The 16,162-nt window shown below is 37.1% G+C and overlaps 2 protein-coding genes across 2 annotated transcripts; one reads left to right on the forward strand and one right to left on the reverse strand.

The window, feature by feature from the left end:
* The first annotated feature begins 295 nt into the window (after nt 1-295).
* Nucleotides 296-1,495, forward strand: LOC141602366 (arabinogalactan O-methyltransferase 2-like). Its single transcript, XM_074422663.1, has one exon. The coding sequence runs from the start codon at nt 517-519 to the stop codon at nt 1,354-1,356; it is 840 nt and encodes a 279-aa protein (XP_074278764.1). The 5' UTR covers nt 296-516; the 3' UTR covers nt 1,357-1,495.
* A 9,140-nt stretch (nt 1,496-10,635) lies between these two features.
* On the reverse strand, nt 10,636-12,603 carry LOC141600492 (F-box/FBD/LRR-repeat protein At1g13570-like). The gene is made up of 3 exons (XM_074420734.1): nt 12,577-12,603; nt 11,699-12,355; nt 10,636-10,914 (listed from the first exon to the last, which is right to left on the reverse strand). Exons 1-3 carry the CDS (start codon nt 12,601-12,603, stop codon nt 10,636-10,638), a joined length of 963 nt encoding a protein of 320 aa, XP_074276835.1.
* Between the last annotated feature and the right edge of the window lie 3,559 nt (nt 12,604-16,162).

Consider the following 16,162-nt stretch of genomic DNA (forward strand, 5'->3'; position numbering starts at 1 on the left):
CGAAAAACTCTTTCATATGAGTATACATATCATAATATTTAGTCTTATATTTTAAGAGATATTGAAGAGAGAAGGGAGTGTCTCGAAATGTGAGAAAGTCATATATAAAAAAATAGGAAGTACTAGACATGGACATGAACTGGTGGGGCCAGGTTCAGATATCCAAGGTGAAGGACTCCGCCATTTCCGAAGGTTTTTGTTGAAAAACTGACCATTTTGATTTTTGACAAATTATGTATTGAGAGATAACATATTCGTACAAAACAATTATTAACATCATTCAATAAAAATGTCCTCCACTTTCCCTACACGAACATAGTATCGTACCCTTCGAATGCGCTCATCGTGCCTTCCAATCATATCACAATCATTGCAAGACGTGAGTCCATTAATCTTGCACCACCTCGCAACTAATATTATTTCTCCATCAATTTTCTCCTCCACTTCTCCACACATATCTATATATAAAACCGGATTGTCAATCGAAATTCAAAGACAATATATATATCAAACAGTATGAGAAGCCATACTCGCTACAATAACATTTTTTCCAACATAAAACACAATCCTAGCAATGCGCGACTACTAGTCGCGACATTGCTTAGTTTTGTAGCTGGAGCATTGTTAATGTTCGTCGTGACAAATAACAATTTGTCGGTATCCACCACCACGGCCACAACGACAATCCAACAAGAAGCGATCCTACATTATGCCACGTCAGAGATTGTTCCGCAACAGAGTTTACAAGAGATTATGCAGTCATTTAATGTACTACGTACGACGGCCCCGTGTAATTTTTTAGTATTTGGGTTAGGTTACGACTCACTTATGTGGGCCGCACTCAACCCAAATGGAACGACTCTTTTCTTAGAAGAGTCGGACGAGTGGGTTACATCAATACTTAAGGACGCACCCTTTTTAAAAGCCAAGACGGTGTCGTACCGTACCCATCTTAAAAACGCTAACTGGCTACGGGAGACTTACCGGGATAATCCCGATTGTCAGCCTAGTAAGGGGTTGAAAGGTAACACGGGTTGCCCGTTAGCGTTGGAGAGTTTACCGGATGAAGTTTATGAAAGAGAATGGGACGTGATCATGATTGACGCGCCTAGGGGTTGGGAACCCGATCACCCAGGGCGAATGGCAGCGATTTATTCCATGGCCGTGATGGCACGTGCAAGAACACGTCCCGGGAATACACACGTGTACTTGCATGATGTTAATAGACAAGTGGAGAAAACATTTGGGATGGAATTTTTGTGTGAAAAGTATAAGGTTGGTGGTGTTGGGAGATTATGGCACTTTGAGATCCCTCCGGTTCGAGATAATGTAGGTCATGATGCCACATTTTGTTAAATACTCTTTTTTGAATTTTGATGTTAAGACGGTCTCGGGTTCGATATGAGAGGTCTTACATTTACATTATTCAAATTCCGTCTAAAATGAGATTGTGTGAGACGTTTTGTAAATTGTACTTCGTAGTTCATTTTTCAATCATTTGAATAAAAAGATGTTTTTCCATCACCCGCAATCACGTAGAGGTAAATTCGTCATGGTAGCAATTGTACTTTGAAACAAGCAAGCTTCAAGAATGAAAGTTTGCTCGGATATATAGTAAAGTCATAAAGCAGAATTACTCGCTAATACAGGCAGTCTAATAGCAAGTCCAAAAGGCTCTCAGAAAGAGGGCTCCAAACTTTTTAGAATTGAGTTCGCTAGCTAATTGTCCAGTTCGAGTACCATCAAATACAAAAATTAAGTTTAATTTTTATATGAGGCCTCAAACAGTCTTTTGGACCGGCCCTCTCAGATTTATTTGACGGCCATGGTTAATACAACAGTCAACAACTTTTGGTTATAACATTATAACTAAGTTAATTAACCCGTTTATTTTCCATATAATTTGAAATCATTTTACATGTATATATCAACTTATTCAATTGAAACGAGATATTATAAATGTATATCTAATGATATTAATTACCGAACTTGGTGCAGGGCGGTAGAGGATCATCACAAAGTCCTGGATTTCCCATAAACCCAAATACAGAAAGGTCTGCCTCATGAGGAGGTATCTTCCCAGTTAGTCGATTTTTCGACACATCAAAAACTTGCAAAAACTTCAATTCCAACAATTTCCCAGGAATACTTCCGTACAAGTTATTCAACGATACTGAAAATATCCTTAACGACTTAAGATTACCAAGTTCTTCAGGGATAGTGGAATTTAATCCATTTTTCGACAGATCGAGGTAAACAATAGACGAGGGCAGCACGGGCAACTCTCCTTTTATCCCGGTTTTAGCCAACTCTAGCCGCAATATTTTCTTTGACTTGAGCAGCCAGTCCGGTATTCCCCCAAGCTCAAGCGCGTTGTATGACAAACCCAAATATTGTAAATTCGTAAGTTGAGCTAGGCTAGGAGGGATTGGACCAACGAGGTGGTTCCGTGATAATTCCAAAATCCCGAGATTTCCAAGGTTGCCAAAACTCGAAGGGATTTGGCCTATAAAACGGTTATTTGAAAGAAACAACGATACGATTGTAGTAAGATTTCCTAAACTTGATGGAATGTTTCCTGAAAGTTTATTGTTATCCAAGCTGATACTTGTAATCTTAGGTAGATTTCCAATTGATTCCGGTAAATCACCGGTAAATTTATTGTCATCAAGAAATAAATATTCCAATGAAACAAGGTCGCTAATGGAAGGCGGTATGATTCCAGAGAGGTTATTGTTTGAAAGATCGAGGTATTTAAGCTTCGACAATTGACCAAGCGAAGAAGGGATGGACTCGCTTAGCTTATTGTTTTGTAGATTAAGATTGACTAAGTTTGATAGTTTGCCAAGTTCAGGCAGGATTGGACCGGTTAGATTCTTGAAGTTACTAAAGTCGAGTTTTTTTAGATACGTAAGATTGGCTAGGAATGGGGATAGTGTACCTGAGACGACTGGCTCATGATCATTATCATCATCGTCATCATTATCATTACCATTATCGTCTTTGATGGACAAAAGGTTATTGGACTTGTCCAAATACCAAGAGAGTTTGACCACCCTTCCATGGTCTCGATCACAATGGACTCCCATCCACGCGGTGCAACATTCTTTGGTGTTAGACCATGTGCTGAACGCGGGTGCTTGGTTGGTAGTGATTCTACGCTTGACATCAAGTAATGCTTCTTCGTCGACTGGATGACATGGTTTCGCCAATGAGATGGATAATGTATTTGACAAGAATACAATGAACAATAAGAGTAGTACTGAATTTCTGATATTCTCCATGGTTTTTGTGAAGTGAGTATGTCAAATTGTAAGGGAATTGCAAAGCATATATATATATACATATGTATGGAGGTTTGTTTTGGGATTGTTTAATGCTAGTATCATAAAGGATATTTTTTTTTAATCATGTGATCTACCTAATAAGGATATCAGTCACTAAAATGGACCTACAAAGGATATGAGTCACAATATGTTAGAGTCAAATTAATTATATGGTCTTCAAAATTATCTTAGTTACTTTTCCCGTCCCATACTCGCTGTTATTTATTTTCCTTCTGTATGTATTTATTGTAAGGGGTATTTTAATTAAGGTTAAACAAATATTTAGGACGGAAGGAGTATATATTAAGGGGGTGTTTGGTTCATTCATTGAAGGTATGAGGTATGGGTTTGGAATGAGCCAAACCCATACCAAGTGTTTGTTTGGCGAATTCGAGGGTTTCATACCCATACCTCAAACCCATGAGGTATGGGTTTCTCATACCCAAGGAGGGGGTGGGTATGAGATTGATACCCATAGGTATCAAATTATGATTAACAAAAATGTGAAAATAAATATTATAACATATTGAAAATGAAATATTTTATTTAATTATTTGATTAAATCTTTATTTTCATGATTTAAAATGTTTAAATTATTAATTTAAGTCTTGGATTTTACATATTTCAACATTTACTTAGTTTCAAACCCATACCGCTTACAATTGAAACAAACGCAAGGTATGAGGAATGGAGTTCCAACCCGATACCACCCAGGTATGATTCCTGATTCCAAACCCATACCCATGCGCGAAACAAACGCCCCCTAAAAGGAATATGAAGACAATGGGGTGAAGGGGTCATGGATATGGCATATGGGTGTCAATGAGATAATCCCATGGACTCTCTTAAGTCTTGAGGGTAGGTTTTGTATAACAATGTTTTATGTTACTCCCTTCGTCCCAATTATTTGTTGTCCTATTTTATTTTGGGTTGTCTTAGTCAATTGTTCTCCTTTCTATTTTAGGATTGTATTTGATGAGCAATTTAATCTTTTACCCTCAATTTGGTCAACTTGTTATCTTATAATTGGCCCCTACTCTTTCCCTGATCTTTATCCCAAAATCAAAGGATAACAATTAACCGGGACGGAGAGAATATGACTTATGAGAAATGTTACGGTAGCTTTGGTGTACTAATTAATCTACACGACTACACCAAACCAATGGAAATATTGGAATTGATATACATGAATTCTCATCTAAAAGAAAATGCTCTTTACTTGTAAGGAAATTTCTTTGTATTGGATTTATGCCTTGAATTTATAAGTCAGACACTTCGAACGACTAGCACAAGGGTCTCGCCCTGTGAATGTCGTTAACACTACGTTAATGAATGACGTAAATCTGCGTGTTGATTTCTTTACGTTTTCTTCGATTGTTTCTCACTAACACTTTCACTACAAGAACAACATGCGTTACCGTTCGATACAAGCAGTCCCCAAGATCATAAATCCATCAGTAAATTTAGTTACTGACCTAAAAATGTAGCCGGTAAATTACGGACTAAAGTAGATAGCCGGTAAAACCTGTTTGAAGTAGGTTCGAAAGTCACGGGAAGTCAATGATTAAGAGTACTGTCATTAATTACCGACCGACGGTCGGGCGCTAATCTTGTTTGTTGTCAGTAATTACGGCTGAGATACGGTTGGTAATGTAATTTGGTCGGTGAGTCTTATTGAAGAAACCCAATTTGATTAAGCTAGTGTTGATGATGCCTTAAGACAAATTAATCTCATTGTTATTTAATTGTGTGCCTCTTAAGTTTAACCATGTAGCATGAAGCTCCAATTGTCAATTCAAGGTCATCAAGAATGTCATCATGAAGATCAAAGATGAAGATTGTCATTAGTGTTAAAGTCATGTGTTGTAAGGAGGTCCTTAACACGAATTTACGTTTAGGTGCAAAAACAACAGTTGAGTCAACAGTTAATTAAGGCTCGTCTTTGAAAGAAATATTTCGAAAATATTTGAATCTTTGTTAAAATGCTTTCAATGTTCACAAATGTTTTCTGGAAATATTTTGAAGTCTTTTAAAAATATAGAGCTTTCAATGACTTGCTAAGGAGTTTGCTTGCACAATAAGACACTTACTATAAATGGGTTGTTTGCTTTTACATTTATGGAAATGTTTATGGTTCCCATAAACACAACCATTTATGCTTGTTTCTTGTTGAAAAACTCAATCTATTTTTGTTTGTGTGCATAACCTGATTTCTTGCAATCTTAGGCATCGATTTCTTGAAGAAGAATACTCGGTTTCTTGGATAAGATTTCGGTTGGCTTTTGCATGTTGCCCAAGCAAACTACTTACATTATTTTAATCACTTGTGCTTATGAGTGTAAGATATTTTAATGTAAAGTATATTACTTGAACATTATAAATGCCTTGCTTAATTCATTTTTACAAGTGTGCAACAAACGAGTTTTAAACTGAAAAAGACTTAAGCTTTCAATCGAGTAAATTAACTTTGCAAAACCGTTTTTCATTTCAAAATCTTTGAATCATTTTGCAAGTTTGTTTATTTATCTTTTGAGTCTTTTATTGAGTTTGTTGCACCTAGTCGTTTTAGTCGTGTTCAAGGATCCCGTGTTTTGTACTTCAACTTTATCTCCTCCGTTTAATTGAGTGAACAACATTGAGATAAGTGGAGTTTTGTAACAAACGGGTAGAACCGAACAAGTCTTAGGATAAAGTGACCCGTAAGCATGAAGTCTTAGAAGCGGAGTAGCTTTTGAGCACGGAGTCTTTCGGCGGAGTAGCCCAAAGCAAAAGGCTTATTGCGGAGTAGCTTTAAGCACGGAGTCTTTCGGCGGAGTAGCCCAAAGCAAAAGTCTTGGAAGCGGAGTAGCTTTTAAGTATTAGCAACCGGAGTAGGTTGGGGAGTTGTTTTATTATTCGGGGTGGTCTTAGTTTGTATGAGTTTACTTCTGAGACGTTTAATAAAATAGCGCTGGACGTAGGTCGCGGAGTTGTGACCGAACCAGTTTTAAAAACATCGTTAGTCGTGTCAATTTCGTTTTATTTCCGTTGCACGCTCTACTCACGTTTTTATCTACAAAACCAACTGTTGAGTACACTGTAACTTCTGCTTGCTGAATCGTTGTTGAATACTTCTAACTCTCTAGTTCTAAGTATCGACTTCTCCTTTCATCTAAGCATTGTTTAAAGTGTTTAAGAGTTTTAAAAGAAGCTTTCATTAAGCTTAAATTTTAAATAGACACCTAATTCACCCCCTCCCCCTCTTAGGTGCTCTCGCCCGTGACTCTTCACTTATTACCGACCAAATGTTTCTTGAGTCGGTATTCTTCAAACGGTAAATCGCCTATTTCTAGTAGAGTTTGAAATTCAACTAAATCAATTTTCCCAAAAAAATTACTCGATTATTTTAAAACTAATAGTTTTGCAAATGTTGCTACTTCCTAAACAAATATTATACAATTCCAAAAAAATTATTCGATTATTTTGACATTAAATTAGCAAGTCTTTCGAACTTTAAATCTATTTTTTTTTCCTGAAAGAAATGATCTGATAATTTTGAAAATTAATATTTGCTTAGTCCCGGTCAATTGGTTACCTATCTATTATCTCCGTCAATTATTTACCTTTCTATTTTAGGAATATCTTTGAGTGACAATTTGATCCACCACAATCAATTTGGTCCATTTGTTATCTAGTAATTGGCTCTCTCATCTTTACTTGGTCTTTGTTCCAATATCAAAGGTAAACATGACCAAGACGGAGGGAACATTTTTTTTTGGAAGTGTTGCTGCTGATAGATGAACCATCTCAACCAAAACCTTAAAGTGATGGTTGAGGCTCAACTATTATAATTATTCTTATTACGTCCTCTCATTCAAATGCCATTGGGCTTGAAGAGTAGTTAGTGCACATAATCCCCGTAGACTCTGATACCATAATAGATAAACCGTCTTAACCAAAACCTTAAAATAATAGTTGAGACTCAACTATTATAATTATTCCTATTAGCTAGTTCACTAAACAAAGATGTAAACCATCAATAATAACATTATATCAGTTTCCATATAATTTGAAATCATTTCACATGTATATATCAACTTATTCAATTGAAACAGGGTAAGCATGAGCACCTTATTATCTTACATTTTAATAAATTACTGGAAAACAAGATATTATAATTGTATATCTAATGATATTAATTGACGAGCTTGGCACAGGGAGGTAGAGGAGCATCACAAAGTCCTGGATTTCCCATAACCCTAAATACAGGAAGGTCTGCTTCATGGGGAGGTATCTTACCAGTTAGTCGATTATCTTGCACATCGAAAATTTGCAAGGACTTCAATTGCAACAATTTCGCAGGAATACTTCCATACAAGCTATTAAACGATAATGAAATCCCCCTTAACGACTTGAGATTGCCAAGTTCTTCAGGGATAATGGTATTGAATTCATTATGTGAAAGATCGAGTTCTTCAAGCTTAGGCAAATGACCAAGCGAAGAAGGGATTGAGCCGCTTAGCTGATTTTCTCTTAAATTAAGATTGATCAAGTTTGGTAGTTTGCCAAGTTCAGGCGGAATTGGACCGGTTAGATTATCGAAGTAACTCATGTCGAGTTCTTCAAGATACGTAAGATTGCCTAGGAATGGGGACAATGTACCTGAGACCGGCTCACCATAATCAACAACATCATTAACAACTTTGGTGGACAAGGATTCGTCGCCTACCTTATCCAAATACCAAGAGAGTTTGACCACCCTTCCATGGTTGGGGTCACAAACGACCCCATGCCACGCGGTGCAACATTCTTTGGTATTGGACCATGTTCTGAACTGGGGTGCTTGCTTGCTAGTGATCCTGCGCTTGACATCAAGTAATGCTTCTTCGTCGACTGGATGACATGGTTTCGCCAGTGAGATGGATAATGTATTTGACAAGAATACAATGAACAATAAGAGTAATAGTACTGAATTTCTGATATTGCCCATGCTTTATTTTGTGAAGTGAGTATGTAAATTGTAAGGGAATTGCAATTTTGCAAAGCAATATATACATATGTATGCATCTTTGTTTTGGGATTGTTTAATGGTAGTATATCATAGAGGATATATTATTTTTAATCCTGTGATCTACCTAATAAGGATATCAGTCACTTAAATGGACATAGAAAGGATATGTGACAATATTATGTTAGAGATAAATTACATTATCTTCAAAATTATCATAGTTATATACGATTTTCGTCTCGTTCAGTCGTTTGTTTACCTTTTATAATCATTATGACGGATATTTAATTAATTAAAGGTAAACAAAACTAATTGGGACGGTGGGTGTTGGAGTATAAATCCACTTGTGAGTCCCACATCGGTGAAAAAGAGAGAGATTGTCTATCTTATAAGGCCTAGGGGTGTTTCTCCCATCGCCAATTGGTTTTGGGAGATAAGAGCCTTCTTGGGCTTGTGAGTTAGACTTCTCTCCTCCACCGCGGGTAAGGCCAGACCCATCTCGTGTTTATTATGATATCAGAGCCCAAGGCAAAAAAAAGACCTGGGTCTCGTGTTTAAAACTGAGCCTTTATGTGCACCGACCCGCCGTGAGGATGTCCAGTCCCTCCAGACCGATCTTTAAGTGGGCTCACAAGTGAGGGGGTGTGTTGGAGTATAAATCCACTTGTGAGAAAAGAGAGAGATTGTCTATCTTATAAGGCCTAGGGGTGTTTCTCCCATCGCCAATTGCCGCCGTGAGGATGTCCAGTCCCTCCAGACCGATCTTTAAGTGGGCTCACAAGTGAGGGGGTGTGTTGGAGTATAAATCCACTTGTGAGTCCCACATCGGCGAAAAAGAGAGAGATTGTCTATCTTATAAGGCCTAGGGGTGTTTCTCCCATCGCCAATTGGTTTTGGGAGATAAGAGCATTTTTGGGCTTGTGAGTTAGACTTCTCTCCTCCACCGCGGGTAAGGCCAAATCCATCTCGTGTTTATTGGTTTTGGGAGATAAGAGCATTTTTGGGCTTGTGAGTTAGACTTCTCTCCTCCACCGCGGGTAAGGCCAAATCCATCTCGTGTTTATTAGTGGGAGTGATAAAAAAAGAAGTTGAAGACAATGAGGTGAATGGACTTATAGTCCCATGGAGTCTTTCTAAGTCTAAGAGTAAGATTTTGTATAACAATGTTTTATGTTATGAGAAATGACGGGGTATGCTTAGTAGTACGGGCAAAGTTGACCCGATACGAGACTTAAAAATTATCCGAAAAAGTGTAACCCGAACTTCACCTCGATCCGAACTGAGCCGCCCGAAATGACCACCGACTTGGAGTGACCCGAAATGACTTATTTTAAGCAAAATCGTGATTATTAACCCGAATGACTCATTTGTCAGGTCTAAATTACTGAGTGTATTAAATCATCTTACACCAAATGACGCAACCAATCAAAATATTGGAATTGAGAACCGCATATCGTCTACAACATCTCGTCTCAAAAGTAAAATTGGATCCCATTTTTGATTGATTATCATAGTTGTGTATTATTGATTTTATTTTATTTTCAATAATCTTATTAATATTAATGAATATTTCCGTCTAGACGAAGATGAGTCAAGTTGGATAACATGCCAAGTTCGGGTGGAATTGGACCGGTTAGCTTCTAAAGAGTGCTAAAGTCGAGAACTTGGAGAGACGAAAGGTTGCCTAGGAATGGGGAAAGTGTACCGCTCATGAAAATGCTGAAATCAATTACCATGTTATCGTCTTCTGAATCATAATGTACGCCATAGCGAGAGACGTTCCATTGTCACAAGTCACACCCTGCCAACCAAAGTTGGCTGGTGTGAGTGGTAAGGGCTCTCATCTCTTAAACAAGTGGTCAGGGGTTCGATTCCTGATTCTTGCGAATGAAAAAGTCAAACTTGGGAGGGGTCAACCCATTAAATTGCCTTCAGTATCCCGAAGGAGATTGCCCCAGCTGTCGGTAGTGGATACTCCTGGTCAACACCAAAAAAAAAACAAGTCACACCCTGCCACGTGATGCAACAGTCAGTTGCGGGTGACCATGAGACGAGGAGGCCTAATGGATCGTCAGTGATCCTACGCTTGAAATCAAGTAATGCTTCTTTGTCAATGGGATGGCATGATTTTACCAGATGCTTAATGTAGTAGACAGAAATACAAGAAAGATAAGAGCATATTCTTTAAGAAAAGCAAAAGACGGCGAATAAATAGTGGTAGAAATACTCAGCCAGAGTAATTCAAGTTCAACAGATACTGATAATGGCCTAACAATGCGTCAAATACAAGGATGCGGTCGCAGCTGTATGGCAAGGTTGGTTTCATACCCATTTCCCTAAACAAACAACCGACGCCTTAGGAGATGCTCTTGGAAATCTCATCAGCATTCTCGACATCTCCAGTTCCGACTCAATACTACATTCACCCAACTTGAAAAACAGATTTTCGAGGGAAGCTGAAATTGCAAGCAGGTATTTAACTAATTTGAGTTCTGCAGTTAATCCCGTGATACCCTTAATATCGACCAAACGGAGGTGATCCAATTTGTAGTTGTAATCGAAGTCAATTACGTGCTGGCTAAAATTTTTAACTGAACCAACCTGCAGTAATAAGTAAATTCAAGTAAGAAAAACTAGTTAAGTATACGACAGAATTCATATAAACCCGATTCACTTACTGAAATGTCGAGCTTCCTGATGTAAGGACAACATTTGATCATGGACGAAAAGTAAAGGAAAACATCGAAATCACTCAAATCCAGTTTACTTAGACAAAGTTCTCTGATGTAATTGAAAGTGATCGGAGGAGATCTTCTGACGCCACCTGCAGCCAAGAACTTACCCGCGCAAGCACACAAGACGTCAGTTTCAATAAATTAGAACATCTCCTAGAGAAAGTAAATCAGACAAAAGCACTGATTTTATTAAAAGTAAATTAGATTTTACTTCTTTTTGAAATCAACTTTTTTAAAATTACTCCCTTTTGAATTTTGTTTTTTTTAGATTACTCCCTTAAATTCCATTTTTTGCTAAAATTACTCCCACATTTTTGCAAAAATTACTCTCTTATGCATTTTTTTTTCCTAAAATTGCTACAAAACTCACAATTTAAGTGACTTATTTCCTCTATTTTTGAACTCCCCCTACATTTGTCTACATAGTTATACCTTTCAAAGTATAGATTGGCTAAGCCACAAATGAAATAAGTTTAAAAACAGACGAAATAAGTCACTTAAATAGGTGTTTGGAGCAATTTTAGCAAAAAATGCAACTTAAGGTAATTTTAAAAAAAAAAATCAAAAGGGAGTAATTTTAAAAAACTTTTAAAAAAGGAGTAAAATCTAATTTACTCTTTTATTAATAACTAGCACATAGTCATCTTTACCTTACACAAGTGACCATTAACCTCGATTGACTGAAGTTCACAGGAACTAGCAAGAAGATTGACAGCATCAACTGTTGTTTCAAAAAAAACGAGATTTTTCGGCATTCTCAACAAGTCCAATGTTATGCTTTTAACACTGCGGACATTTCTAAAAGCTAGAGACTCAAACTCGCCTTTCAATACCAAGGTTTGGAGATTAGGTAAATCTATTACAACATTATTATCTATACCAAAGCAGCCGACAAGTTTTAACGTTGCCAGCATTCCACAATTTTCAATCAAGCTACGAAAAATGTTTCGCTTAGTAAAAATAATATTCACCAGCGAAAGATGCTTAAGTTTGGGAAAACCATGGAAAAAAGTAGGGAAAGAATTTAAAGAGAAGTGGGCGAGTTCTAGGCACACTAACTCGCTGCACCGGAAGATAGAAGAGGGTATATACATCCCATTATCCTTGTTGTTAATTTCGATCTTTTGGACTCCGTTTTTAGATAGAAAAGATATCCATTGGTTGAGATATATATGATCATCATCTGCTTCAATCGGAACATAAAGATTAAAGTCATGAACAGGACCATTGTGATTGAGTAATATACTGCTAATAATGCGACTACTTTTTCGGCAATCACAATATCCACCCTCATCTGCTTGCTGCTCCTGGAAATAGGAATCAAAGTCGAGTTTCTCTAGAGATAACCAAGCATGTCTCCATTGTTTGTGATACGTGTCGTTTAGCGTATACAAATTAGTAATTTATAATACCTATCTTAACCTCAAAAATAATAACATAGTAAAGGATAAGTAGGGTCGATCCCACGGAGAGACTGGAAAAACTAATTAACTATCTAGTATTATTATCTACTAACTTACATATATACCTTTTGTATATTTACGGCTATTAACATTATGTACGATAAGGGGGGGTTTTCATTGGGATTTGGTAACCAGACTAACGGAACTAAATACTAAGGCAAGACGCGAAGTAAAATACCCCATTAAGCACTTATTCTTTTGGTAATTTTAGTTTGTCAACCGATCAATGTTTTATGTTAAATCTCCCGTATACTTATAGATTAACTGCGGAATTCAAGATAACAAGAACTCCCTATCTTCTCTTAGATTACAATTGACCTGAACTAAGCCTAGATCAATTCTTAACTAACCGACCAATGTAAGTTTGTCACACCCTACTAAAGACCGAATTAGTAGCATTATTGAACCAAGAAAATATCATTAACCCAATTAACTCGTTTAAGTGTCGTCAATACCCAAACAATTAACTGACCAAATTTTACTCCTAACTTAAACTAACCCAATTGCAGAGATTAATTCAAACTAGTCGCTACTCGGATTATGCGACTCGAACTAAGCCAGAATCACACAATTAGCAGAAGTATACAATTCCAATCATAATAAGATAACAAATTACCACTGAAAATTGCAACTTACGATTAAAACGAGTAAAAATTCGGATACAAATAACTGAAAGATTAACAATAAACAACCAACGGTTTTCAATACTAAAATTAATCAACGAAATAAAACCATAAATTGAATACAAGAGAGGTAGAGAGAACTCAATTTCTGCCCGGAATTTGTAGTCGGACCATCGGATGTCGCACCTCAGGAACCGCTCCAAATTCGCCCTTACTCAGCCGTGTGCTAAGACTCCGTCTGAGTACGTCTCCTACTGCTCTCACGACCCAATTAGGTCTCAAATCGTCACTCAATATTGCTCAATTTCTGTAAATAATATATTTTGGGTATTCTTCTTCTGTGTAATTAGAGTTATGAAATTGGGTATTTATAATGTTTGTGAAAGATTAGGCCAAGGAATAGGATAGAATTTGTGGGATAAAATATGGGAAGAGATTGAAAATGGAGACGGACGCGGATCTCCATTGATGAGTTGTGCTCTTCGTGGTTTCCAGTGGCTTCCACCGTTTGTCTTGCTGCTCTATTTAATTCCCAAAATGAATTTGTTTGTTTTGCTGTCCCGTGCTTCTCGTTGGACTCGTCTTGCTTTGGGCTCACAGTAATAATAATGTATCACAACTTGCTATGTACTTTTCCATTTTCCTCTTTAATTATTAGCTGCTCTTGCTCGTCATCGTAAGTGGACCGATCCATACTTCAACTAGTTGTGACCTGTTAATTACAATGATACGTAAGTTTAGTAACTTATGACTAAATATGATATTTTGATAGTTAAACTCGTAAAATGACAATAGTATATTATATAGCTCAAAATATACGAGAGACGACTGTAAAAGTATATAGATAAAGGGTATAAATATGAATAAATATTGCCTTATCAAATTCCCCCACACTTATCTTGTTGTCGCCCTCGACAATGACAAATCATGAGCTATAAATAAATTATCAACCTCAAAGATTTTAGACATAACCACGACAAAGGTTACTGACGACAAACTAAAACATTTTTAGAAATCATTTTTAGTTAGTTAGATAAGTTAGTAAAGTCAATGGAAAACATTTTGTAGTTAGATTAGAAAGTAACATATACGAAATTATCCCTCCATTTCAAACTATACAACCAACTAATTAACCAACATAAATATTTTAAGCCGCTTCTAAATTACAATTATAGATTAATGCATTAGCAATACACTCGGTCCAACTATCTTCGTGCTCATGTGCAAAGTGTATTGACTCGTAGAGGAGGGTTTCAGCAATTTAAGGTCCTAGGGAAAGGGGATTTACTTTCTGTACATAGTACGAGGATCGTTCTCCCGAGCATTCAAGTGTATCCGTCATACCTCAATTAACAGGCCACCATAATACAACCAACACAACGTCTTTCACAACATTTTCCTTTCATCTTTTTTTTTCTTTCATTTTCTTTTCTCCTGTTTCTTTCTTTTTCATTTTCATTTCTTTTCACTTATTTTCTTTCTTTCTCAACTTTCCACATCTCCAAATTCCATACCCGCCTATCCAGTGTCCCTTGTAGCGAGCTTTCGACCAATGGATCCCGCCCATACGGACAAGTCATTAGGCATTCTCCCAATACATTGATTGGGTTCCCCTAAGGGTCTAATCACTCGGGCACCGGATAGAATTGAGGTCAAGAACTTAAAGCGGGAGTCACCTATGAAAGTAAATTGGTTAATAAGACCGGCTTACGCTCCCACACTCTAGAGTCAACGAAAAGTGTAATGAAGATAGCCAAAGTAAGTGCTTTATAATTCTAATTTAAAGGAGACTTAAAATATTCATGTCACCCAATTAATCAATCCAAGTTCAAAATGGAGGAAAAACTCATGTATACACGACTTCAAAACATTTTTTTTAGTAGTACTAATAATATTAGTGAAATTATTTTTAAGTTAGTATTTTGAAAAGATGTTAGATTAGAGCTTGTCGTCGACTCCCTAGTCTAGCTAGTCCAATAAACATAGAGGTTGTTTACTTGCACCAATTTCTGACAAAATTTGAACAGCATCTCCCCTAAAAACGGACATATCCAAAAATTTTTAAAACCTGTAAAACACATTAAAGACCAATGGCCACCCGCCAACTCCAATTTCAGCATCAAAAATGCACAATTTACCTCTCCCCCACACTTAAATTCGACATCGTCCTCGATGTTCAGCATATAATAAAAATAAGAGGGAAGAAGGAACTTAGCGGATTCATTTGAAGCATTCACAACAAGATGCTCCAGATTTGGTTATGATAATGCTCTGTCCTGGTCAGCCAAATAAACTCTCAGTAGCAGCAGTACAGCAGTAAAGACGGCCTCCAAGTAGTAGAACTGATCGACTTCTACCCACGGCGTTTAGCAAGGCAGCAGTGCCTTCTTGAATAAAGTTGTAACCCAGCAGCCATCTATGTATCCCGAATCCTGCAAAATGAAAAACTCGACCAAAATCCGTGAAATATGAAGGAACGAAATACCCAAAATACCAGCTACTATTTATTCTTTATCTAAACTATTTTTTTTTGTGCAACCGACACTATTAACATCCCCCTACAAAGGTTGCGAAACTCAGGGAGGCACTTAAGCCGACTCGACTAAGTAACTTGAAAGCATATAAAAATTAAACACACATGAAAGCAATAAAAATTTAAGCTTGGGTTGCCTCCCAAGAAGCGCTTTGTTTAATGTCGTGGCTCGACATAGTTCTATATGAACTATTCCGCTCCTAAACAGCCTACTCAAACATCTCTGTCTTCCAAAAACTCTCACTTTTTAACCAGTTCAGCCAATAATAAGATCACAAGCTCTCAACAACAACTTCTAACTTCAGACTATACTCCTTATTTTTCCATCAATTATACCCAGTAAGTACAGCTCCAAAAATTCAATTCACAAATATGTGTGCAGCTCCTTATATTTCCTCAAATGTCACCTTATCGATGTCTCAGCTTCAAAACTCACTCCCCCACAATTATTATAAGCCATAACATCACTGTAAAGAAAGGTGTAGGAGTCTAGTC

Source organism: Silene latifolia, chromosome 9, assembly GCF_048544455.1.
Source record: "Silene latifolia isolate original U9 population chromosome 9, ASM4854445v1, whole genome shotgun sequence".
Classification (NCBI taxonomy): domain Eukaryota; kingdom Viridiplantae; phylum Streptophyta; class Magnoliopsida; order Caryophyllales; family Caryophyllaceae; genus Silene; species Silene latifolia.